Source organism: Carettochelys insculpta, chromosome 1 (assembly GCF_033958435.1).
Source record: "Carettochelys insculpta isolate YL-2023 chromosome 1, ASM3395843v1, whole genome shotgun sequence".
In the NCBI taxonomy this organism is placed as follows: domain Eukaryota; kingdom Metazoa; phylum Chordata; order Testudines; family Carettochelyidae; genus Carettochelys; species Carettochelys insculpta.
In genome coordinates this window covers 88605020-88631037 of record NC_134137.1, presented here as the reverse complement: position 1 = coordinate 88631037, position 26018 = coordinate 88605020, and the positions used below count along the sequence as shown (strand labels likewise).

The window sequence follows — 26018 nt, the reverse complement described above, 5'->3', positions numbered from 1 at the left end:
TAATGTTTGACACCCTACATTAGCTGTGTTTTTTCTTTTTGTTAAAGTGATTAATGTCACTTATTTTTCTGTCTTGTTTGTTTGACTAAAGCTAAAGAAATTGACGCAACTTTCTAATTTTTTCTTTGGGACGTGTAATTCAGGTCTGGCATATAAGTTGTCATTTCTTTTTCTTATGCATTGTGCAAGATCATAAACTTATTTGCTGCAGTTGCTAAAATATTGATTAATGTTGTAATAATGATATATTACAGATTCATTAATTCAAAACTTGTGCTTGATATTTTCTTAAGGTCTTTGTCTTCTATAAGTAAGCTTTTTTGATACTTCTGGTTTACAAATGTTAATTACTCAGTAAAAAATTACATTTAGGTAACAGAAGACATACATTAAAAATAGCGACGTGCTTTCAAAGCTTGTGGCAAGTAGTTTGGCTTTCAACTTTTGGTAATAAAGCAGTTGTCATAATCATGAAGTGGATGGTGTAATTTTCTAGCTCACTGTGAATTTTCTCTTGCTTTTCAGTACTAGTAACTGTCAAAGTGTGTGTGTGTGTGAGAGAGAGAGAGAGAGAGAGAGAGAGAGAGAGAGAGAGAGAAGGTCTTCATGGCATAACAGTAATAGTACTGGCCTTTTGTTAGCAGCACCAGGATGCTCTGGTGCTATTGTGGCCAGCAGCAATGGCAAATCTAGCAAATTAAAGGACAGTGATTATACTCAGTTTTCTTCCATGGAGTTTTCATGATCAGCTTTTTTCACTTCAGAAGCTGGCTTAATGACAAAGAGCTTATTCCGTTTTCCTTTGTTGTTAACTTCCTGCCTGTATTTGTGCAGGCTCCTTCGCTCATTTCCACGTGCAAATATACCTTCATTGCCTGTTTTACGGTATCTTAAAATGACACCCTGAATTATAGAACAGGTATTTTAGTTCACTTCTAGAAGTTTACAGATACAGTTTATTTTGTCACCTCTAACTCTGTACATCATACCTAGGGCAGCCTTTTTTACATGGAAAGCAGTAGTGCTAATTATTAAAAAGCAAAACAAAAAAAACCCCAACAAACAAATTCTGAACAAATGTATCTTCAGCAAATTTCAATGAGTTTGGTGACAAAGGGTTTACTAGCAGTTTTTTGGGATGAACTGCATTAATAATTTTGCAAAACAGAAAGAACATGACCAACTGAAGATCATGTAAAATCTCTCTCACCCCCATACACACCATTGTGCTTGTATAATAAGTAGCAAATGGTGGAATGTTTTATTTATTTGTAAATTGACATCACTGTGTACGCAACTGTTCTTTTCTTAAAGAAGTGAAAGCTCAATACAATTTTCATGCAACAATTCTGTGTATTTAACACATACATTATATTAGTTTGTGTTTTGCTGAGTTAAATTAACTTTTTCATTGTGCGGAATTTAAGTAGGTTAATAGATAAGTTTTTCCCTCCAGTTCATCACCTTGTGCATTAACAGTTTCTGTTTGCACATAGAATGTCAGTGTATCATGGCTCAAAATCTGCTTTATTACCAATATATTCATTTTGATCTGTTTAGATGCTGTATTGCATGTTTGTTGCTGCTGTTACCTTGTTCATTAGGTTTTCTTCTCCCGTCTTGCTTATTGTTTATTAGTCTTAAATGTTGTTCTTGAAAAGAATAAGGATATAACTGCAGATTATGTTTGTAGATGCAAGTGGAGAAAGGGGTGAGAAGGATGCCAGCAAAATCACAACTTACCCACCCGGAGCTGTCCATTTTGACTGTGAACTCCGGGCAGTGCAAGTCAGTTGCGGGTTTCATCATTCAGGTAGAAAACTACAGCTTTTATTTAATGCATGTATTTGTTGAAAAAAATTATGATTATATGTTGTTCTGGTTGTATAACTACCATGAACAGCTATTTCTAAGGAAAGGTGTGTTAATACTTACCCCAGTGATTCTCAAATCACTGACTTTTTGGGGTGCAGTAGAACTTGAGTTATGAACATCTTGGGAATGGAGGGCCTTGATATAGTATATAGCCCTAATATAGGCCTTGAAAAAGTGGGTTTTAATGGAGGGGTAATATTTGTTTTCCCCAAAAGGATGAACAACAACTTGCCTAGGTTCTTAATAGGCAAACAAATGTAATGCAGGTTGAACCTTTCTCGTCCAGCACACTCGGGGACCTGACTGGTGCTGGACAAGAGAAAATGCCAGAACACAGGAAGCCAGTATCATCTAACACATTACTAACACTTGCACTGCTTATTGGAATCTTGGAAGGTATTTAGGAGTTAATTATAGCTAAATAAAAGCAGAGAACACTGAGACTGATGGCTTTAAACAAACTTATGGGACTATGGGACACTCAGCCATACCTGTAATATGTGGTAATCCAACTAACTAAAATCATGACAGATTATGGATGTTGCCTGACAGATGTTCCAGATTAGAGAGGTTCAACCTGTAGATGTTTATGGCAGTCAGTTAACCCGTAATTTAATCCAGCAATAACTTTTCTGAGTTTGTGCTGATTGCTGCTTTTTATTATTTTCAAATGAAAGTTTGACTGTTGTAGTTAAACAAAACATGTTTGTATCAGAAAGTTCTGAAAATTTGTTGTTTAACAGGTGAAAAATGTAATATTAGTGTCAAACATTTCAGTAGCTTTTCTCTTACCAGGGACTGGCTTCACTGGAGCTGTCAGACATAAAGTTAATTTTATTCAAGTATTTACAGGATCAATAACTTAATAAGTTTAAAGCCAAAGTGAGGGAAAATCATTACACATCAAACCAGAGATGCATGAAGTTCTTCAGATTGTCAGGAAAAAAGTATTCTGAAAACAAAACATTTTATTTTTAGTGGTTTTGATGGAGAATGGTGATGTTTACACATTTGGATATGGGCAGCATGGACAGCTGGGGCATGGTGATGTTAATTCCAGGTATGTTGCATATGGATTTAAGTACATATTTGTGCTGTTGAACTTCTTTCTGCATCTGTGAATGGGATTGCATGTAATAGATATATTCTCACTCCTTAAGTGACACAGGGAGAATATTCAGGAGTAATGTAAGTAGGGCAGGTCTTCCTTAACTTCCAAGATTTTTAACAAAGTTTATCTCCTGAGTATGTGCAAAATCAGTGTTATCTGTTTTCAATTTTATTCTCACCTAGATAAAGTTAAAAGCATTTAGTCTTCAAAGAACTGTTCACATCAAGGTCTAAATGTTGTTTTGCTGTGTCTTGGGAAAAAAAATGAGTTACAGGAATTTACTCAAGGAAGAAGTGCTTCCCTGTATTACAAGTTACTTAAAAAAATCAGCATGGGACTTGGATCAGATTTTATAAGAACAAACAGTACCTTCCTTCTAGCAGATTGCAGCTAAGAAGAATTTCAGTCCCAGACACACTTCAGCAACTTTAGTTTATGAAAAATACAATTCAAAGTATATAACCTTTTCTTTTGTCTGAAAATTTCTATAAATTGTCTGAGCCGAAAGATGAAATATTTTTGAAAGTTACTGCAGACTCTCTTCCTGCATTGTAGTTTTCCATATGTGTTAAGACTATAGAGGTTAAAGACTTCAGTGCCCAAAGATCTGCCAAGCTTCTTGAGTCCATAAGGTGCCCTCAAGCTTCAGTAAAGACACCTGTATATGTTATGTCTCTTAGGCTGTGTCTACACTAGCTCCCAACTTCGAAGGGAACATGGTAAGTAGGGTGTTGGGAGATTATTAATGAAGTGCTGCGGTGCATATGCTAATTCTAATTTAAGCTAGTTCTCCCTTGTGGCAGCTTCAAAGTGTTAAAGTTCAAAGTGCCGGCTTGTGTGTAGCTGTGGCTCACCCCTAGGTGCTTTGAAGTATTGGCAGGTTAGTTGCAGCTACAGGCAATCTGGCGCTTCGAAGTTAATACTTTGAAATTGCAGCAAGGGAGAATTAGCTTAATGACTTGCTGCATATGCACCACAGCACTTCATTAATAATCTCCCGACACCTTACTTACCATGTTCCCTTTGAAGTTGGGAGCTAGTTGTAGACACAGCCTTAATGGCTAAAGACGTACCAAGAATGAAGTCTGATTGTTCTAGGCACTATTACAAATACAGAGCAACATGTTCCTTGCTGTGAAGAGCTTACTGTTGAAATAGACAAGATAGGCACAGTGTGGGGAGAAGGGATGAAACACACAAGCAGTAAGAAGAGTGTATTGGCAGTAAACATCATGTTTTGTGGTTTGGATATTTTTGGATGGGCTTATGAAATGATAAGGTAAATGGAAATAAAAGTTGAAGGGCAGCCAGGGGAGGGGGACCTCAAGAGTCATGTTTTCCAGTCCCCTGGACTTATGGCAGGACTTACTATTATCTAGGCCAGTAATGGATGACATTGGCTAGTGTGTGGGCCTCATGAGTAGCCCTCTATTTCCGTGGGCTGCAAGATTGTTGCAACCAAGAGAGCTTCCTGGGATACGGTAGTTTTGCTAACTGTGCTTGCATGCCAAGAATTTACAGCATGTGCTGACTGAACCATAGCAGGGCTCTGATTTGATGTGGAGGGAGTTCATGGCTTTCCAGTCAGTGTTGTGTGCAGTCAGCACACAGTGCCCTTGCTTTATGTGCATATCACTTTAGTAAAACGAGTGGGATTAAAAAATGCAAATAGAAACTGGTGGAATATGACAAAACTCACATGGGCAGTGGTAAACCAAATGCCCTAGTTTTTCTACCACTAATCTAGGTCATTTCTGGCACGTATTTGACTAACCTGTTCTTCAAAATCTCCAATGTTGGAGATTCCACAATCTCCCAAGGCAATTTATTCCAGTTTACCTGCCCTGGAAGTTTTTTGTAATATCCAAACTAAATTACCCTTGCTGCAATTTAAGCCCATTGCTTCTTGTCCTATCTTCAGAGGTAAATCAAACAATTTTTCTCCTGTCTACTTGTAACAACTTTTTATGGACTTGAAAATAGTTGTCAGGTCCCCATTTATGTCTGTTTTTTCCAAAATAAATATAGCCAGGTTTTTTCAGTCTTGCATCATAGGTCATGTTTTCTGACCTTCAGTCATAGTGTTGAAGGCATCAGCCTCACTGGCTTCTTTGTTTTTGTACCAGAAAAGAAGTCTGTGTGTTTTCCAGAGAATGCTTATTTGAATTACTAATCCCTAGTCAATATTTGTAACTTCAGATACAAAACTGGTACATGGATGCAAATAGGATAATCATATTCAGCAATAACTATTCTGATGATACATCACAAGACCCATCTTGTATAAAACTTCCTCATAATTAGGCTCTAATCATTCCATAATATCATTATAAAGAATATGGGGTGCTGTGTCACAGGCATCTACACAGCAGCTTTATTTCAAAATAAATTATTCCAGAATAGCTTATTTTGAAATAACACAAATGCACTTTGAAATAGCACTTAGCTATTTTGAAATACAGAATCTACCCACACATAGCCTATTTTGAAACAGAACCATTGGACTTGTTTCAAAATAGACGCTATTCCCTATTTTAGCAGCATCTGTTTTGAAATAAACACTATTCCTCATAGAAAGAGGTTTACCAATTTCAAAATAAGCCAACCATGATAGCCCTTGTGTTGTGTAGACACTAGGACAATTATTTTGAAATAACAGCTGTGCAGACCTAGCCTTACTCTAAACTGGAGCTCAGTAGAAAAGGCACATGTCTAATTGCAATATTTGCGATAGTTAAATTTTTGTAATCTTCTTAAGTGTAAACCATCCTTTCATATTAATGCCAAATCTTCCATGCTGCAAGTAGGTAAGTGTGTGTGTGTGTGTGTGTGTGTGTGTGTACAAATGCATGTTTACCTACTTGCAGCATGGAAGGTATATATTCACACACATACATACATACATCTATCTGTAATCTAAAAGAAAAATAAAATTCTTTCTTTTGCTGTTTAAATGCTTTGTCCTGAATCCTTCAGAATCAAGCTCTAAATGTGTAATTTAATATATTTACTCTTTGTTTTACACACACACACACACACGCGCGCGCGCGCTCGATATACGGGATTTTGCAGTTAGAGATTATGTTCCTATGAGCTTCTGACTTAATTTTCCCTTGTTTTCAGTGCTTTAAATTGTAGCCGTGATATAATGGTAACTCACCTAATATTTTATATAGAATATTATTGCCTCATTTTTGTTTTGGTTTCTCATCAACATATCTGGTGTGTTACTATTTAATTCTTTTTCAGACTGATAACTTTCTTGCAGAGGGAAACATGTCCATGCAAATAAGTATATTGATGATGAATAAGGATTGCATTTTTTATAGAATCTTAAATATTATAACTTGCTAATGTACACCTCAGTTGTGCACTGTCAACTTTACCATTCGCTCCAGATTTTCATCTTAGACTATCTTTGTGGATCTTTATTTTCTTTTCATATTCAGTGTCCTTCCTTACCTTGTCCTCTTTTTTATCTCCTCTCATTCGTAACATTTCCACTGTCTTTTGCACTAGTCATCAGGGATTCCCTACATATGGGTTATTCAACATTAGTTATTCCACTTTAAATGTAGACCCTACCTTAATGTGAAACAATTTGCAAGTGTTTCTAAGCACTTAGTCCATGATCCAAACCCAGTGAAATGAGTTGTGGCTTCTCAGGCCTTTAATTTGTCCCCCCTCAATGTTTAATTTTTTTCATCTCTGAATCTCACTGCTTCTTTTCTAATTCATCACTTCAGTTTCCCCTCCTCCCCACACATAACATAGTCTTGCCAGCCAGGTTTGGGATCAGAACACTACACAAATGTTCAGTTTCATTCTAAAGAAATTGTATTGCAGATAGTGTCTGGCAAACAACAGTCACAAGACTACTACTGTGCTTCATTCTCTTATTCTGTTAAATTACCTTCAGGCTGTTACATTAACTAATTTTTGCTTTGTTAGTATTCACTGAACTTCAGGTGATTTCAGCAGTTTCTTTTTCCCCTGCATATTCTTCAGATTTATGTTCCTGTTAGTTTCATGTGCTTGCCTCTCTGCGTTCATGTAGTATACAAACATATCTGTGATCAGCCGCCCAGTTAGTAAGATTAAGATTGCATGTGTTAAATGTTGCATAAAAATTCACTGATATGAGTGTGGTTTTATTTTGACTTAGGGGATGTCCCACTTTGGTGCAGGCGCTACCAGGCCCTAGTACACAAGTTACTGCAGGAAGCAACCATACAGCCATTCTCTTAATGGATGGACAAGTCTTCACGTTTGGAAGCTTCTCTGTAAGGAAGCTTTTTTTTTTTAAGTTTTGGATATAAAGGTTCTTAAGTATATATTGTTAAATTAGAGTTACAATAAATAGTGTCTAGAAAGATTTTATTCCTAGTTGCACATATTTGTATATACCTGATGTGTGCCCATGTGTGTGAAGTATTCGTGTGTCTTTATTTTAAATCTGGGTAGACAAGTATGACTGAAAATCTCCTACTGTTCCATCTTAATGTGCCTCATGTCAAATGCATGTGGTTTATAGGGGGAACATTTTTCTAATTCACATCAATGTCAAAATTTTCTGCAGGTTAGTATTCTGGGATTTCATGGCACCAACAGAGTATTTCTATATGAGAAGATGGTTACTCTTCAGAGCACTCCTGGCTTAGATTAGAACTTCTGTTTGGGCTGCTTTATAACTTTGCTAAAAATCATTATCTATTTAGAGGTACTGGATTTAGTGGTGGTTACAACAATCTGTAATCCACTATTAGCACCCACCCCAGCTGCTACCTCTCCCCTCTCTTCCCTCCCTATGTGTGGATTGGTAGTAACAAGCCACTTTACCTTGAATGGTCCCTTGGAATATGTTAGCGCTACTTACCTTTAACAGTCTATGTAGCAGTCCTACTTGGAGTTAATTTTGCAGACCTGAAGAAGAGCTTTGTGTAAGCTTGAAAATTTGTGTGTCACCAGCAGAAGTTGGTCCAATAAAAGATAATACCTGACCCTGGGGGTGCCAGAAGCTCCCTAAAAGTGTTTGTAGGGTGCCTGAAATGTGCTCCCCCTGCACCATTCCTTTCCATGAGGCAACATGCCCCAGTATAATGGCACAAAGTAAACTTTTAATCGGTCATTTTTTTCCTGATTTTTCCATTTTGTATATTGCAACTGTGCCGTTTTGTCCATCTGAAACCATTGCTGATAGTATCTAGTAATAACTAAATTTCTGCTTTAGAAGGGACAGCTTGGCAGACCAATTTTGGATATGCCGTACTGGAATGCAAAGCCAGCATCCATGCCTAATATTGGATCCAAATATGGACGCAAAGCTACTTGGATTGGAGCAAGTGGAGATCAGACTTTTCTTCGGATCGATGAAGCTCTCATTAACTCTCATGTGCTAGCCACGTCAGAAATCTTTGCAAGCAGGCATATAATAGGTTAGAGCTCTTGAACTGTACTGTAAATTAGTTCATTTAACATACATTTAGTGAAGGGACTTAAAACATTACAGTGTAAGCAGGGGAGGTAAGCGAAACAGGCCAGCTGAGGTCAGCTATAGCCAGTCCATTTTACTTTTATGTTATTTATATTGTATATGGTACACCTAATTGATTTTAAAATGTAGTTTTCTAATTAAGAATGTTTGAAGTTTGTATTTAGGGTACTCCAAGCTATTGTTAAATTTTTAATGTTTTTAAGATAATGTACTATGAGCGTATTACGTGTGAAAGGAAAGCATGTGACTGATGGACTGTGTGTCAATTTTTTCCAGGTTTAGTCCCTGCTTCTATGTTAGAACCACCTCCATTTAAATGTCTTCTGATAAATAAAGTAGATGGGAGTTGCAAGACGTTTAATGATTCTGAACAGGAGGATCTTCAAGGGTTTGGAGTATGTCTGGATCCTGTTTATGATGTTATTTGGAGGTAAATGTGATGTGTAGTCACAGAAAAGGGGCAACAGTATAAAAACAAGATTATATTTATTAGAACAATTTTGAGTAGCATCATCTGGTTGAATAGCGCACAGGTTCAATTATAATTCCTGTTGTCAGAAAGCATCTATTCTGTCTCCTTTGTATCTGTTGTCACGGTATCTCTTCTCCCTGGCTCGAAAGCATGTGCTGCTGCATCCAGTCTTTTCAAGGAAGTGTATTTCTTGAAACAGAGGTTATCAAACAAATAGAACATAGTCTCAACTTAGTCCTTGGCCCTAGACTTCAGGGTCATCCTGTCCTCCCAGGCTTCTCTGACACTCGTCCTATCAACAGCTTCCTCACCTTAGTCAGCTCTGCTCCCCTCCTGGCACAGTAGCCACAGTGCTGCTTCTCTGAGCCTTTTAGCCTCTTGCTCTAAGGACGCACCATAGGATCGAACTGCATCTGCAGGGTGGCTTTCCTTTCACGGAGTTTCCTCACTCCAGTTGTCCACTCTTAGCCCTTTGTAGGCCATTGTTAATTGACTCCAGTTCAGGGCAGGTGAGGGTCTGTGTATCGATAGCAATCAGCTAACCTATGACATAGTATCTCTGTTTTTCTTTTGCCTAGTTTGTTCACTTATGCTCAGTATGGTCTGGACAGAGCTGCTTCTTTTTCTTCCCAATTGTCTTAATTCATCGGTGGTTGAAGTGGCACTTCATAGATCAGAGTGCTTGTGGCAATCTGTTGCATTGGATAAAGAATGGAAGAAGCTGACTATATTAGAAAGAAATAAGGTTTCTTCAGCTAAAATCAACATGCATATGCAACTATGAAATTGTCATTGCTAAGTACCATGGCCATTTCTACAGGAAAGTGTCCATTTCTTAACATGCTTCTAGAGTTATGGTGGGCAACCTGTGGCACATCAGGGTAATCTGATTGTGAGCTGTGAGACATATTGTTGATGTTGACTGTTTGCAGGAACCACTACCCACAGCTCTCAGTGGCTGTGGTTCTGTGTTCCAGGCTAATGGGAGATGTGAGAAGCAGCACCCGCAGGTGAAGGGCCAACAGAGATGAGCTGGCCACTTCTTGCCACAGCTCCCGTTGGCTGGGAACAGAGAACTGCAGCCACTGGTAGCTGTGCTTGCACACTGATGTTGTCAGCAAAGTTTCTTTCAGCACAGTCAGATTACCCTGATGAGCTTCAAGTTGCCCAACACTGTTTTAGAGGAAACCAAAGTTAATTAAAGGCTGTTTTAAATGAAAGAATGAATGTTGCTAAGTAATAATTAACAGTGGATTTTGACTCTTCACATATTTCAGCAAGGTCAGATTTAGCTTTGGCTGTCTCACTAAGGAAACACCCCTGGGTAAGATTGGTGGAACTCTCTTATAAAATATAAATGAAGGTAAAGGACCTTCCGTTTGAAGGAGAAGGTCTGTTTAGTGTTTAGACTGAAGAAGTGCTGAAGACGAAAAATGTAATATCTGCCATATCTTTAGGTTTCTTTAACACAAGAAAATTTGTATTAAGCACCGTTAAACAAGTATGAAAGGCAATATCCGCCTTATTTGTCTCCTCCTCAGCATTACAGTTATTAGAGAAGGGCTTTCCTTTTCATCTGCAACATTATACTTCACAACATCAACTTCAATAAAGGAAAAAAGTTAAACCTTTCAGTAATAAAGGAAAGGGTTTGTCATCTTTATTTTCTGTGGTTCCTCCAATGTTTCAGATTCGACATAAGGATACAGAGCTTCAAGGCAGCTCATATGGGCATTGTTTATCCACAATTTGGGAACTAGTCTTTTTTTTGTTATTTAGCAGTGAGAGATAACTTTGTACGGATGGATATTAGGTGCTCTTCCATATTATTTAACAATTCAGTTCAGAACCACTCCTCCCAACAGCCCCCCCTTGATATTTGGGCAGAGATCAAGCATCTTAATTTGTTAAAAAGGAGTTTCAATCTCTACTATATTTAGGTGCAGTAAAGGTAGTTTAATGAGTTCAGTGAGGGAAGTGGTTTTACTTGTTAGTTTCTGATCTCTAAAATAGCTGTGGGGCTTACCTGTCTTCTGGAGTTGAGATTAAACACTTGATTTATTAAAAAACAAAACAAAAGACTTCTCTTCTGCATGTTGTCTCTAACATTTTCTTTCCTTTCAGGATTGGTTTGTAGCTGTCATCTTAAAAGGCCCATACTTCCATATTTCTGTCAAACTACGTCATTGGAATATTCAAGGGTTTCATTATTGGAAAGGACTACTTTCAATACAAATTCCTCTCTTTTGAATTATTTGTGGGACCCTGGTTATATATATAATGCCTGGTTTTTGTGGCAGCATATCAAAGAAGGCAGAGGATGTATATGTAGCTTTACCTACATGACTGGTTAATAAGTGTCATCTAGGGAAGAGATTTATCAGTCTGGGGTTACAGATAAAATGCCTAAACTCTACATATAGGAGCTTTGTAGGAGGTATAGTGGATGTGATTGTGAAAGAGTTCTCCTAGAGGGGAGAGAGATCAATGTAAAAAGATGTATCTGTATCTTCTGCCAGTTGACAAGACTGTTACTGGCATCAGCCATCTCAGTGATAACTTATGCTAATCTTCAGATGAGATATTCAGCACTAGTTAGCAAAGAATTGTGAACCAGATTTAGACAGTATTCATAAAAAAAAAAAAAATGAATTCCACAACAGGCGTTAGTCTTAATATGATGGCTGGAAATTGAAAGTGCTATAAAAGGTATACTGTTTCAATCCCTTTTCAATCCCTTACATCACCTTCAGAATGTGAAGCCCATCTGAACAAGGAATTGTTGATCAGAGATAATTTTTCATCATACACATCAGTATTTTAAAACTCAGAACAATCAGACTAGCTCTAGCATAGTTTCTATCACAGCTCAAAGACAAAGCAATGGTGGTAGTGTAATGGGGGAAACATTCACAGCCATGCCACCTCTGCTGTTTGCTCAGGGAATCAGCTCATTTCAGCCTTCAGAGCACCTCCTTCTAGCTGGTGTCTTGCCAGCTTTTACCTTCTCCTCCTCCACCAATATCAGCCCCCACATCCCTCCCAGACCACAGTGCCCTTCCTCAGACTACTGCCCTGGTGCACTGTCACACACTGCCTCTGGTTTCCTCCTCTCCTAGAGAACCCCAATACTCACCTTGCCCCAGTGAACCACTGTCAGTCATCACTGAGTCCTTCACCTCGGGGCAAACTGCAGTGTGAAGTGGCCACTCATTGTTAAGGGGATTGCAGCCCTTTTCTTATCCTGTTTGCCTCTCTGCAGCCCAGGTATCCTCAGGCCTAGTCTCAGGCCCTTCAGTGTGGGACCTGGCCTGACCATAGCTCCCCCAGCTCTCCCTGCCTTCCCCTGAGACCTGCTCTCTGCTAGGAAGCCTCTAGCTTCCTGGTAGTTAGATCCCTTCTGCTCCCTCTTGCTCATTGGAGCAAGAATCTACTCTCCTCCTCCTCCCCCCAGGGAGCCTTCTGTTTATACAGCCCCAGCTGGGACTTAATTAGCTGCAGCTCTAATTAACATCTCTTTCAGTCTTAGCCCTCTCCCAAGTCTGAGTTGAATCCTTTTCCTTCCACAGTAGGGTAGTCTCCCCACTACAGGAGACTATATGACAGAACTACATCTGTGAAGTTACGCAGAGAAGGCAAGATTCTTTGGAAATACTTTATTAATCTCCACATTCATCCAGTAGCAATTCATTCAGTGAGGAGAAGAATGCTTTTTTCAGATCGTCATATCAGATGCATGCATGTTTTTGAAGGATGGAGTAGTAAATCATTTCTCCATTTTATTACTTTACCCAATACTAAATGTTTTTGCATCCATGAACAACAGAAAATGCTGGAGAGATTCTTCCAGGGTAGGCAGGGACAAGAAAACAATGCAGAACACGTTTCTAATACATTGGAGTCAGGATCTAATATGTCTTTCTCAGATTTTCCTTTATTCTAAGACTTAAACAAGGTATGACAAATCCAGGTTCATTTGAATAGCACCAGTATAACTCAAACAACAATGGAATCTGGATATGATGCATCTGACCAAATGATTAGTGGAATCTCTAATTGTCCCATCTTCTCACAATGAATGGAGAAGGGGTGTCATCTGACCTTTGATTTTCATTTGCCTGCTTGGGGAATAGATCTTTAGGTGAGCTAGAAAAAAAACCTTTGATTAGAAGTACAGAATGTACTGTTATGCTTTAGAAAAGAATTCAAACAGAAATGGAAGATTTTATTGATTTCCATGTTAATGTTGATCTTTATAACACCAATTAATTATATATTAGAAAACATATTGTATTGAAAGCATGATTTTAATTATCTTTAGTTTAGGTTCATCTCTTAGTCCCGTCAGCATGGGTTTTAGCTAATCGTGGAATCAAAGAATGCTAGAACTGGAAGGGATCTTGAGTGGTCATGAAGCCCAGTCCCTTGCCCTCACAGCAGACCCAAGCACCATGTATTATCCCTGATAGATATTTATTTAACCTGTTCTTAAATATCTCCAGTGATGGAGAATCTACATTTATTCTAAGCAATTTTTTCCAGTACTTAGCCATCCTGAAAGGAAATTTTTCCTGGTCCAACCTAAATATTCCTTGCTGCAATTTACGCTCATTGCTTCTTGTCTTATCAGAGGCTAAGGTGAATAATTTTTTTTCCTTTTTCCTTGTAACGCCACTTTGCATATTTGAAAGTAGTGCTTTTTTGTGCCAGTGAAATGTACTGGCGCCTCCTTTCATGGGGACAAGGAGCCCTGCTGGCAGCCGCCACCCTGGGAACCTTGGCTGGAGGACAGGGGGTCTCCAGTAGCCCTGCAACAGGGAGCCAGCTGGGGCACAGAGAACCAGCTCCTTTTTAAAAACAAAAACCAAAAATAGTACTGCTTGAAAGCTGTGATCATACCCCCTCTCAGCCTTCTCTTTTTCAGACTAAACAAACCATTTATTTTAATCTCTGTAGGTCATATTTTCTTGACCTGTAATCATTTGAGTTGCTCTTTGCTGGACTCTCTTCACTAGGTTAGCTAGTCTGAATCCAGATTCTCTTACCCTTCTTAGATAGTATCGGAGGGGTAGCCATGTTAGTCTGGATCTGTGACAGCAACGAAGGGTCCTGTGGCACCTTATAGACTAACAAAAAAGTTTTGAGCATGAGCTTTCGTGAGCACAGACTCACTTCATCAGATGCTGGTCATGGAAATCTGCAGGGCCAGGTATAAATAAGCCAGAGCAAGGCTGGGGATAACAAGGTTAGCTCAGTCAGGAAGGGTGAGGTTTACTACCAGCAGTTGATCTGGAGGTGTGAACACCAAGGAAGGGGAAGCTGCTTTTGTATTTAGCCAGCTATTCACAGTCTTTGTTTAAGCCTGAGCTGAGGGCGTCGAATTTGCAGATGAATTGTAGCTCAGCAATTTCTCTTTGGAGTCTGGTCCTGAAATTTTTTTGCTGTAGGATAGCTACTTTTAAGTCTGCTACTGTGTGGCCTGGGAGATTGAAGTGCTCTCCTATGGGTTTTTGTATATTGCCATTTCTGATATCTGATGTATGTGCATTTATTCTTTTACGTAGAGACTGTCCAGTTTGTCCGATGTATATAGCAGAGGGGCATTGCTGGCACATGATGGCACAAATTATATTGGTAGATGGACAGCTGAAGGAACCCACGATGGTGTGACTGATCTGGTTAGGTCCTGTAATGGTGTTGCTGGTGTAGATATGTGGGCAGAGCCAGCAACGAGGTTTGTTGCATGGATGGGTCCCTGAGTTAGAGTGACTATCCCCACCCTTGCTCTGGCTTATTTATACCTGGCCCTTCAGATTTCCAAGACCAGCATCTGATGAAGTGAGTCTGTGCTCATGAAAGCTCATGCTCAAAACTTTTCTGTTAGTCTATAAGGTGCCACAGGACCCTTCGTTGCTGCTCTTTCTTAGCTAGGGGAACCCCATCTCTGCTAAGCAGTCCTTCTTCCTGGAACAGCATCCCGTGGTCAAGAAAGCCAAAGCCCATCTGGCAACATCATCTCCAGAGCTGGGATGTTCCTGTCTCTGCCTGGGCCTCTTCTTTGATTGGAAGGACTTCAGAGAGCCAACCTGTGCTCCATACCCCCCAGAGCCCTGTAGTCACTCTTGATCTGCTGTAGCTTACACCTTGCAGTATTATTTCTGCACTCATAGCTGAGTAGCATGGGATAGTAGTCAGAGAGTGAGCTGATCCTCAACAATTCCTCCATCCTCCTCCATTCCTCCATGTCTCAGATATGGGCCCCTGGCATGCAGCATATCTCCCTGCCCCCTCATTCCCGGGGGACATGGTTTCAGGGTGACAGATGGGTGCCTCCCTCCCCCTTAAAAGAGAGTCTTCAACCACCACTGCCCTGTTTTCCTCCTCACAGTGGCGAGACATTCCAGTGTTGGGGTTACAGGGCTTCTCCTCCTTAACGGCTGATTCCTCAAGGCAGCATAGCAGTTCTTTAGAACTATGGTGGGAGGGTTGGAAGCAGAGGTGGAGCACTGCCTTCTGCAAGAAGTAACCAGCTGTCAGTGTCCACTTGAAAGAGAGCTATCTCCTCCTTCACTGGCAGTGTGAGAGCATCCTTTGTAGTTGGGTAGATTCCTCAGCCTTGTATGCCTGCATTTGGATCCTCTCAGGGACTTCCTTATGGGCTTGAATGCTCCTCAGCCTAGCCACTTTCTCCTGCAGCTATCCCAGGGGCTTTCTGGCAGATTCTACCAGCAAGCACCTTGCACGCTGGATGCTTCCCTCGACCTGGATTTCTGTAAGTGGGAAGTGTAGAACACAAGGCCTGGGTAGAGATACCCAGGGTCAGATAGTCTGGCTAGAGGCACACGTAGAGGAGGCAGGAGCAGTGGTAGCACAGGTGAGATGTGAGTATTTCTAACCACAGTAGGATTCCCTCAGACTCCTTACAAATTCCGTCTCAAACTCCCCTGTTTGTAGCCCCCTGCTGGGCACAAACTCCAGCTGGTCACTTGGCCTCTGGCTTTTACATTTTTTTTCTCCTTGGTCTCTTCTACCCCTGGTAGTCACAGGGGGATCCACACACACACGTTACTTGCCTCAGTAACTGAAATCACCTGAAGCAGAAAAAATTCAAATACAGTCCAGCAAACTCACTTGCCCAAAAGCTAGTAAGCTCACCTGGTTTGTTCATTGTGGGGATTGCCTTCTCACCTTCTCAAACTCGGATAGCAGTCCTGTTTGCAGCCCCATGCTGGTTACAAGCTAAGATACAGCTAAGCATGTTTTTAAAAACCTGAACAATTTTATCCTTCAATAATAACTCTTGTGCTCCCTTGGGATTTGAACATATTGCGATAGTTAAGGAGACCTCCTTTTGAACTTGGTCTTTATTTCATTTGTAAAAATAGTGGTTTTGACAGCAATAACTTCTGCAAGGTGAATCACATCGCACTTTTACTAATCCATTGTTCTTTAGATGTAGAATCTAGATTTAGTACAAAATTTGGTAAAGCTGTCATTCAGTTCTTGTTTAATGAGGACACCAGCTCTGACCATCTTGGTTCAGAGTACTTATTCATCTCCTGAGTAGGAAATGCAGAAGGCACTCAAAGGAAGAAATTAAGTTTACTTAACTATAATTGGGAGCTGCATGTGTGTTTCAGTAGCTACTGCTGGTAGAATTTTACCATTTGGGCTGCACAAATTAAAGTAAATATGCAGAGTCCGTATTGAAGAACTTAGGTTACAGGTAACTAACTTTCATATATTCAAAATATGACGATGTGGTGGTCTGTTGGGCTCTTCAGGGTTGACTCTATTCATCAGAGTTCAGAAACACCTCTGAGCAGAAATGAGTTAAGGCTCTATGTACGTACTTAAGGCTATGGCTACCAGAGTCAAGTGATGGTATCAGAACTCGGCTTTCACTTAGAGAGGAGTTTCTAGCAATTGTGATTGTGAGAAGAATCTTGAAAGTATGAGTCAAGTAGAAGTGTTGCATAAATTTCTGCATGAATCCTAAAGTCTAGAGGGAGGAGGAGAAGCAGCAGCAGTAGCTATAGAGACAGGGAGAAAGCCAGTTAGCCTACATGTGTTGAGAATAAAGGCAGTCTGTGTAGGGAGCAGGGCTTGAGTGAGCTCTGTGGGATTGGATCCTTTTCACAGAGGTTTAAATGCCCTGCTTTAATATGGCAGTTACTCCATTAAGTGGCTTTTTTGCTCTGATGTCTTAGTGAAACAGATAGGGAGGGAAGACTATATAGGTTTTCTGATATTTTCTCTTCCTTACTAACATGCTTTGAGCACAGAAATAATTTAAATGTCAGTTTTAATGATCATCATTGGGGTAACATTACACAATACTTCTTACTTATTTACTTACTTACTTAGTGTCCCATTTGCTTTCTACATCTGGTTCTATGCTGCCTCTACATATGAAGGAGTTTTCCAGTCAACTGCTAAGTTATTGCATTCTTATCATCCTCCTTTGAAAAAATATCTTTGTGGGTAGTCCACAAGGAAAAAAACAAAAATATATTGGACATCCACCGCCAAGATTTGCGTGCTTCAAAACTGAATAACTTTGACGTTCTATTTTTCATTGTTTTGTTGCCTTAATGCCCACAATTTGGTACTGTCACTTGCTGTACTTACTGTACATCTACAAGTAGGTTTTAAGTTCCTGAAGTTAAGTAACAAGAGCCATTAAAATGGTTCCTATGAGACATGATTAGAACATTTTCTGGATGTTCTGTAATGTCAATCTAATATAATATCTTAAATTTGTGGCTTATTAGAGTGGTTTGGGGCTATTGTTATGTTTTGTTATAAATAGTGATTATCTCACATAACATATTTCACTAGTACAGATTTCAATCTTAACATTCCCTGCTAGTCAAACCTATCATTCAGTAATTTTCAGTAGGTACTAAAGTAGTTTAGAAAAGTTAATGGTTTAGTTAATCTTTTGTCAAGTTAAATTTAATTTTTTTATTATTTTTTAAAATTTTTTGCTACATTGAAATCTTTTTATTTTTACCTTTTGTTTTTGGGTCAGGTTTCGACCAAAGACTAGAGAACTGTGGAGTTACAATGCAGTTGTTGCTGATTCCAGGCTTCCCTCAGCTCCAGACATGCAATCTCGATGTAGTATTCTAAGCCCGGAACTTGCTCTTCCAACAGGATCCAAAGCAGTAACCACCAGGTCTCATGCAGCTTTGCACATTCTAGGTATAAATTATGGTTGATGAAAATTCATAGTAAATGCACTTTGTGTCTATTTGTGTGTTTTTGCGTAGCGTTTCCATGGGTTTTGTACTTCGTGTGTGTGTGTGTGTGTGTGTGTGTGTGCGCACCTGTATTTGGCAATAGTGTTTGTTTGACCTGCACATATGCCCTAAGCATCCTCATGCCTTGAATTAATGCTGTGTAGTGCTGTGTGGTGGAACTGCTCTATTCCTTCTCATCTGCCTCAGCTTGAGACAGAGTATTGGTATACCTTTCTATTAAAAATAGTTTATTAATTTCTCTGGCTTTCATTTCTATTTACTTTGTTTCAGAGGCTTTGGTCTCAAAAGTTCTGCTTTGGTTTTAAGGGCAGGTCTAGGAAGAATTGTGAGATAAGGCTTAGACTCTTAACAATGTAGCATTCTCCCTACCCTGCCCCAGATCCAGGGCAAGATGCTCATGCATTTACCTCAGATATCGTCCTGGGAGTGATCATAGTTCCCCTTTGTCTTCAGCACATTCACCTGGATCTGCTGGAGGTAAATCATCAGAGAAGACCTTAAAAAAAAAAAAAATAAGAGCCCTTTCTCCTCAGGTTAAGCCTACTACAAAAAGTCTGTCCTCGTGCAAGTGAGACTGCTTCAGAGACTTCACATCCTGCTGTGGGTATGCTTGAGGCTCCAGGCATGTCGATACTGACCCTTATGTCTGTGTCTCTGGGCTTTTCTAAGAACAGAGACATCAGAGACAGAGAGATACTGTATGCAAAGACCCACTTCATAAGAATAAAGTAAAGAACATTATTAATACATCTGATAAAGTGAGTCTTTGCCCACAAAAGCTTATGCGCCAAAAAAAATTGTTAGTCTTTAAGGTGCCTCAGGACCCATCGTTGTTTTTGTGGATACAGACTAACACAGCTACTACCCCTCTGATACAGAGAAAGCAGACATACTTCTGTATGTCTGTTGTGCTTCAGAAGTACAGCTCAGCTGTAAAGGACTGTTAAGCACCCCTTTTTGTAGGAGTGATACCTACAACTTGTTTGATATCTGTTCTTATGTTGCTGTCCAAGACCAAGACATCATTGGTTATAGCACACCTCTTATGTAATCTTGGTGCCTCTTAAGATATCCTTTTCAGTACTGACGATCTCTACCAAGAGAGGCTTGCGCAAACAGCTTATATACTTGGCAATGAAATAAGTCCCCATTCTTCAAACTTACCTAGTACCACAGGAATTCACCTGTTCTAAAGATCTCCTTGTTTCAGATAAACTGGAATATTGCTTGCTAATGAGTACTGAAGTACTTGTGGTCTCAGTAGAAGTATGGCAATTGAGATTGATTGATTTTTTTTTTCCCCTAATACTTTTGAATAGTTGTGGGATTTCTTAGCTTGATGAAGAGGAATTATTTGTGACTCATGTTTCAGTCTAGAGTTCTTCTACTCACTGAATAAGGAAGTTCCTTTCTTCCAAGTTTGAGGAAGGGGAGGAGTTAGGTAAAAGATGGACCCATGTGCCCACAGCCTGCCTCAAGTGCAAGTGGATGCCGCACTCATCATATGGATCTGCTCAGAGGGTATTCTTGGAAGGCATAGGCCCAGTAATTTTCACAGACTCAGTCTCTTTTGTGGTGACTACAGAAGAACAAATTTTCCTACCCTGTTGATGCCTCCTCACCTACTTCAAATTCAAGAATCCTTTGAGAAACAGGAAGCTAGAACAGAGAAAAAGGCTATGCCTTAGACACCTCTTCTTCCCAGAAGATGATGCTGTTATGCCTCCTCCACATCAGGTAATGACTCTTGAGACTTCCAGGAGGTAAGGAAACATATACACCCGTTTACCCTGGAGGAGGTTTGAAGAGTAACAGCATAAACTCCTGTTTGTGGAGAGAGTGATTGAAAATGGCAGGCAATACCATGATAAAGCCCTGTTGTATGGTAAGGATCTACAATGTCTTAATTTGGTCTGGCTACAAGACCTACTCATCCATAATGCTTGAGTTTTAGAACAGCAGACTGCTAGGTTGTCATGGGTATCGCTCAGATTACACACCTTTTTCCTGCTTTATTGAACAGTCAGCAGAGTGATCAGTTTCAGCCTATAATTAGGAGCCACTCTTGGCCAAAATGTGTTTTCATGCCTCCCTGGGCTGCTGGACACTGCTGCTCAGTCTGTTCCTATAGCAGTGATCATGAGCACAGCATCCTGGCTTCTGCTTTTATGATTTCCAAGGGAGGACCAAACCACTATTGAGGACTTTTATTTTGAATTCGACAAATCCTTGTATACCCTAAAGCATTTCAGAGCTACACTGAGATCTCTGGATTTACTCACTGCATACAAAAGAAATTATTTCACTTTTCAGATACCTTATGAAGCAATCAAAAAGAAACTACAATTTTAGAGGAAGAGACTGTTTCTAAGTATCTACCATTTAGCTCCCATCAACATCTCAGTTATAGTTACATCAGGTTGGTCTGGGACAGTCCCGCAAAACTGAACTGCATTTGCACCATTTTGCTATTTTTCTCCTTTTTGGAGACGGTCTCTCCCATTTTCAATTTCCATAGAACAGATTACAGCAGATGAATTGGTGCTGGGAATTTACAAAGTTAGGGTATTCCATCTGTTTCTGTGTCCCTTTCCTCTTAGCCACACTTCTTCAGGAACCCCTCACATTTCATTCTTAAGGCAGAAAGCTGACTCCTTTCGGTGCGTGGGAGTGGTAAAAATGTTGTAGCTCAGCACAGAGGGAAGGGCTTCCACTCTATTTCCTGGTCCTGGAAAAGAATAGGGGATGGAAATGAGTTTTAGATCTAAGATTCCTAATCTGTGAAATTCCTAAAATTCACAATGTTGACTCTTGCATCAGAAGTTTAATCTTTAGAACCAGGGGATTGGTTTTTTGGCTCTCAACTTTCAGAATACTTATTTTCTTAATGTGATGCGTCTATCCAAACTGAATGTACAACTATCCGTAAATATCTTTTTGGCAGTAGAATTCTCCGGCCAGTGCTGAACAGGTATTGCATTGGATTCTAGTTTACGCTGTTGCCTATCTCTCTCTCTCTTTTTAAAATAGCTTGCTTCTTCCTTGTCAATTAGGATTAGTGAACAAGTTATGGTTGAAAATCAAAAGCTTGCTTTTTAACTGTCTTCCTTATTTTCTCTACTATGACTAAATTCTTTTGCTTTCTACAAGTGTGTGTGTGTGTGAGAGAGAGAGAGAGAGAGAGAGGGAGAGAGACTGTATAATCATGCACTCAATTTAGATGTTTTATATATAAATATGGGGGTGAAGAAGCATTTTTGTTTGGTTTTGGAAACACTCTTCTTGTGATAGAGTGAGAGGGGAACCAAGATTCCTCTCTGCATTGCTTTCAGGAGCTTAGAGACGTCTCTATTCTAGGTACATAGAGGGAAAAAAAACTCATCAGTGATTTATATAGAGATTATTAGTAGGAAACTAGCCAGAGAATAATTTTTCCATTCCTAAATTTTTAGTGTTTGCTATCCTAAAGTTGCAGCATGCTTTAGCACATGAGTCAGAATGTAAAATGAGAAAGTTAATTTGAAAATCCAACTAATGTTTTCTGATTCAAAACTGAGAAATAGTGAAGCAGTTAAATAGGGGGGAAAAAAGTAAACTAGATTTTTTAGGGGCTTCTGCATTCCCACTTGTTCATCTGCCCCTGGTGGTGAGCAGGCACCTTCTTTAAGACAATTTCTGTTAAGTGAATTTTGAATGTGCTCACATGATGCAGAACATCAGACAACCATGTCTCTATAAATAGTATATTCTCCCCCTCCCTCACTGCTTAAGTTCTTTTCATCTACCTCAGAGAGCAGAAGGAAGCCTGTCTAATTTTAGTTTACATATACCCACTTTTAGATTTAGCTTACTCTTTTGTGTATAAATGAAATACTTGTTGGTCTTAGATCTAGGTTGAATATTGTGTAAAGTAGATAGGGAATGTTTTTAAATTCCTCAGTTTTCCTTTGAATTCTTAAGGTTCTGCTTTTGCTCTTGGGACCATTCCTGTAAGTGTCTCTAAAAAGGCTTTAAAATGATTGTGGACATGTTTTTCGAGACTCGGGTGCTCATGTCATAGGGTTAAAAGGGATTGCAGGGGTGATTTAGGCTGACCTCCAGTCAATATGCTGTCTAAATCAATGTGGTTGTGTAACCTCTTTTTGAAGACCTTCAGTAACAGGTGGGGGGGAGGGGGGAGGGTTCTACAGCTTCACTAGCTTATTTGTTTCAACTATAGCTGCTCTTATAGTTAAGCAGTTTTTCCTTGAATTTAATTTAAATCTGCTACGTAGTTTAAACCTATTACATTTTGTCATAGTTGGCAAGAGTACAGTTGTCACCATCTTTTTATGGCTTCCTAACAAGTATTAGAAGATTGCTATCATGTCCCTGTTTAACTGCCTCTTTTCTAAACTAAGCATACTCAGTTCTTTCAGCCTTTATTCATATGGCTTGCATTCGATCCCTTTAGTATTCTTTGTTGCTCCCCTCTGTCTTTCGAGTTTCTCTATGGTCTTTTGCCTATAGCAGTGCTCAAGATTAGACCCAGTGCTCCAGATGAGGCCTAATCAGCACTGAATAGAGTGGCACTATTGTCTCCTGTGAATTACCATGCCATGCCTCTGGCTGCTTCTACACTTGCCTCCTCAGAGGTGGGAGTAAGGGAATGTCCAAGTGGGGCGCTCATTTTGAAGCTGCCCACATCTACATTGTCAATCTGCAATTCGAAGTCTGCACTTTGACATTTGTGCGGCCGCCGTTATGCTAACAAAGCACTGAATATGCATGGTAACGCCTCATTAGCCTGCTTTGAATTGCCTTATTACCATGCCCCCTCCAATGGGAGGGGCGAGTGTAGAAGCAGCCTCTCAGTGCAACCAACAATTGCATTTGCTTTTTTGCAACAGCTTTGTATGGTTTTCTCATGCTGAGATTGTCATCCTTCACATCTCCCAGATTTCTCTCAGCAGCATGAGTGCCAAGCAAATCATCCCCTATTCTGACCTGCAGGGGTAGGAGATTACAGCTTTATCAGCCCTCTGAGCCCCTGAACCAAGATACCTGTCCTTACCTCAGACCAGTGTCTTTTGTATATGCAAGGCATCTCTGTATTTTGCTGAGATTTTGGCTTTTGTGCCTAAGAGGTACTTGCTGTTATCAGAGTTGCTTGCAGGATTTGGGTTTAGTTTCATTACCTAATGCCTCTGGCAGCAGGTAATCTCATGTGAATGCCCTTCAACATCATTGTTGCGCGGCCGCCGTTATGCTCAAGAGAAGCCCCCATAATATGATTCATGCTCTGATATCATCGGCTTTTGTCTTGGAATCAGAGCCACCCAAAAATGATACACGTGGCTTCTGTGCCAGAAGCCAACTTCTTGGTGCTGACTTCTACTTCCAAAATTTTTTCTTCCAAAATTAAAGAGAAAAGGAAACATTTGGGATGAGAGAACTTGTGTGTACTTCTGCCACAGATCATAGAATCCTTCTCTTCAAGTCACAACCCATTTCCCAGCCTACTCCCTACTCTCTCACAGCCCCCCCCCCCCCCCCCCCCCCCCCCCCCCGTTTAGGGCACTGTTTTAGTACATTTCAGCCAATTTTCCAACCTCTCCATGCCTTCTGGAAGGAGATGTTTCAAGATCCTGTACAGCTGTTTACATGGCTACTAAGAGACGAGTGAATTCAGGCCCTTATTTAAGAGGTTAAGCGATAACCCTGGATACCATGTGACTTGCAGACTCCACTTCTGTGGCACTGCTGAAGGCACCACATCTGCTGGCAGCAGCAATTTCTGTTCTGGCACCTACAGATTATACCAGTCCCATTTGCTATCTATTTCAGAGACCTAACACTTTTACTAGTGAGCAACTAAGATATGGGATATTTGGAATAGCAAGTACCTCAGGATACTGATGAATATACTGTAGATATCACCTCATGTTTTCAAATAGATTGCCATCTTCACATGAAGAGCCTAAATTTAGAAAAATGTACTTCTACAGTGGTATCAATCGATATCTTTCTGGCATCATACTAATCAAAGGAAAAAAACACTCTCCCCATTAGCCATAAGTTTGAATCTGACTTCCACCTCACAGGTCTGTAGTGGAACACACTGTATGTACTTCCATTCTATGTGAGGAACTCTGTTTTGGGGGTGACATCTTGACCACATCCTTTTATGGTACGTGCAGCCCAGGACCTACTTGTCATCTTAGCTATAAAAGAGCAAGCATCCTCAGTGTACTCCAACGCAGACCACTGAATCTTTTTGTAAGAAGCAGCTTTCCTTTCTATTCCCCCCACTTCAGTCTTTATCTATCTTTGTTTTTTTACAACACTTGATGTGTAATTATGTCTGGTTGTTTGTCAAGGTCAGTCTCCCAGATCTAGAATCTCATACAATTTGGCACTGGGCCTCATCTCAACTCTACTTCCCTCAGGAATATGTGTTACGAGAAGGTCCTTGTATTTGAATTGCTCATGCCAAAGGAACCATGTTAGTACACCAAAAACATTTTCCAAGGTGATTTAGTATAAAATAGAGGTCAGTTGCAAAATCTAAATCCTGACATTTTGGAGCATGATTTTCTATTCTGTAAAGGCTCTTTCATGCATGCAGTGTGTTGATAACTTTTTGTTTTATTCAACAAAAGCATCTACCTGGATGAGATATAGACAAAAATGGATATTTTACATGTGGGCACTAACAAGAATGTGATTTAATCAAAAGCTGGGTTTTCAGCGGTTTTGAGGTATTCTGTGTCTTTGAAGTCATATTTTTGGTTGTGTGACTCTTTTCTCTGAAAGTGATCCTAGAAGCCATCTCTGCATATCAATAACATGTTAATGAAAGACCTGTATTTTCCCATTCCATGGTTACTAGATTTTAAAGACCTTATTAAAACAGTTCTTCTGACTAGAAACTTGCCTTTCTTGGGATATAAGCCTGGTACTAACTAAATTAATGGGCCCTCCATTTGGAATATACTTAAATGGTGCTTCTTATAACACCGCTCTTTCAATACTACCTAATTACCTTAACCTCTACAAAACATTTAAAGATGATCCACAAAGATAAAAGTGATCACGGAGCTCCTGCTGATATTTATGCCTAAAGTTGCTTCTGATTTTCACATCAGTTTTTTCCTCAGTGTACTCTTCCCAAGACTGCATTCTCATCTTCAGGAGTCTGTCTGCACAGCTTACACTTAAAAAAAAAGTGTTGTGAAAAGATTTTAAAAAATGCTCTTTGATCCTCAAGTAGAAAGATTTTGGCCAAAACTTTTTCTGTGTATAGCTCACTGAAATTGAGGAGTGTTGATCTGGGAGCAGATTTTATATTTCTAAGTTTGCTTTCATTCACATTTTCCACCTCAGAGCTGATACCTATTACCTGCAGCCAATCCAGCATCAACTGTGGGCTGGCAGGCTTACAGCCACATAGCTGCAGGAGCATATCAGTATCAGTTGGTTCTAGTCTACATTCTGAGAATTGGCAGAGCCTTTCAACCCCGATGCTGTTCCTATCTGAGTGAATTTCACAGCTTGGGTAAAAACAACAAGAAGTCCTGTGGCACCTTATAAACTAACCGATATATTGGAGCATAAGTTTTTGTTGGCAAAGACCCACTTTGTAAGATGCAGCTTGGGCAGATAGATTTGTGATGGCAGACCCTGAGAAGTGTGTTCACAATAGTGATGTGGACATCAAACTCAAGCTGGAGTTTGGACTATCAAGCCTATGGGTTGTGTGTGTTTAGTGCCCACCCTCCAGCATAAGGTACAATGTCCACATTGCTTTTGTTAGTATGC

At 39.9% G+C, this 26018-nt stretch overlaps 1 protein-coding gene across 7 annotated transcripts in view; it reads left to right on the top strand.

The window, feature by feature from the left end:
• The window catches only part of MYCBP2 (MYC binding protein 2), a 354939-nt gene that overhangs the window by 122662 nt on the left and 206259 nt on the right, over positions 1-26018 (top strand). For all 7 annotated transcript variants that reach the window (XM_074989094.1, XM_074989085.1, XM_074989075.1 and 4 more), the window contains exons 18-23: positions 1694-1813; positions 2854-2935; positions 7152-7269; positions 8217-8421; positions 8757-8910; positions 17987-18159. In XM_074989094.1, the coding sequence (XP_074845195.1) occupies positions 1694-1813; positions 2854-2935; positions 7152-7269; positions 8217-8421; positions 8757-8910; positions 17987-18159 (852 nt within the window). The remainder of the gene's footprint in view (positions 1-1693; positions 1814-2853; positions 2936-7151; positions 7270-8216; positions 8422-8756; positions 8911-17986; positions 18160-26018) is intronic.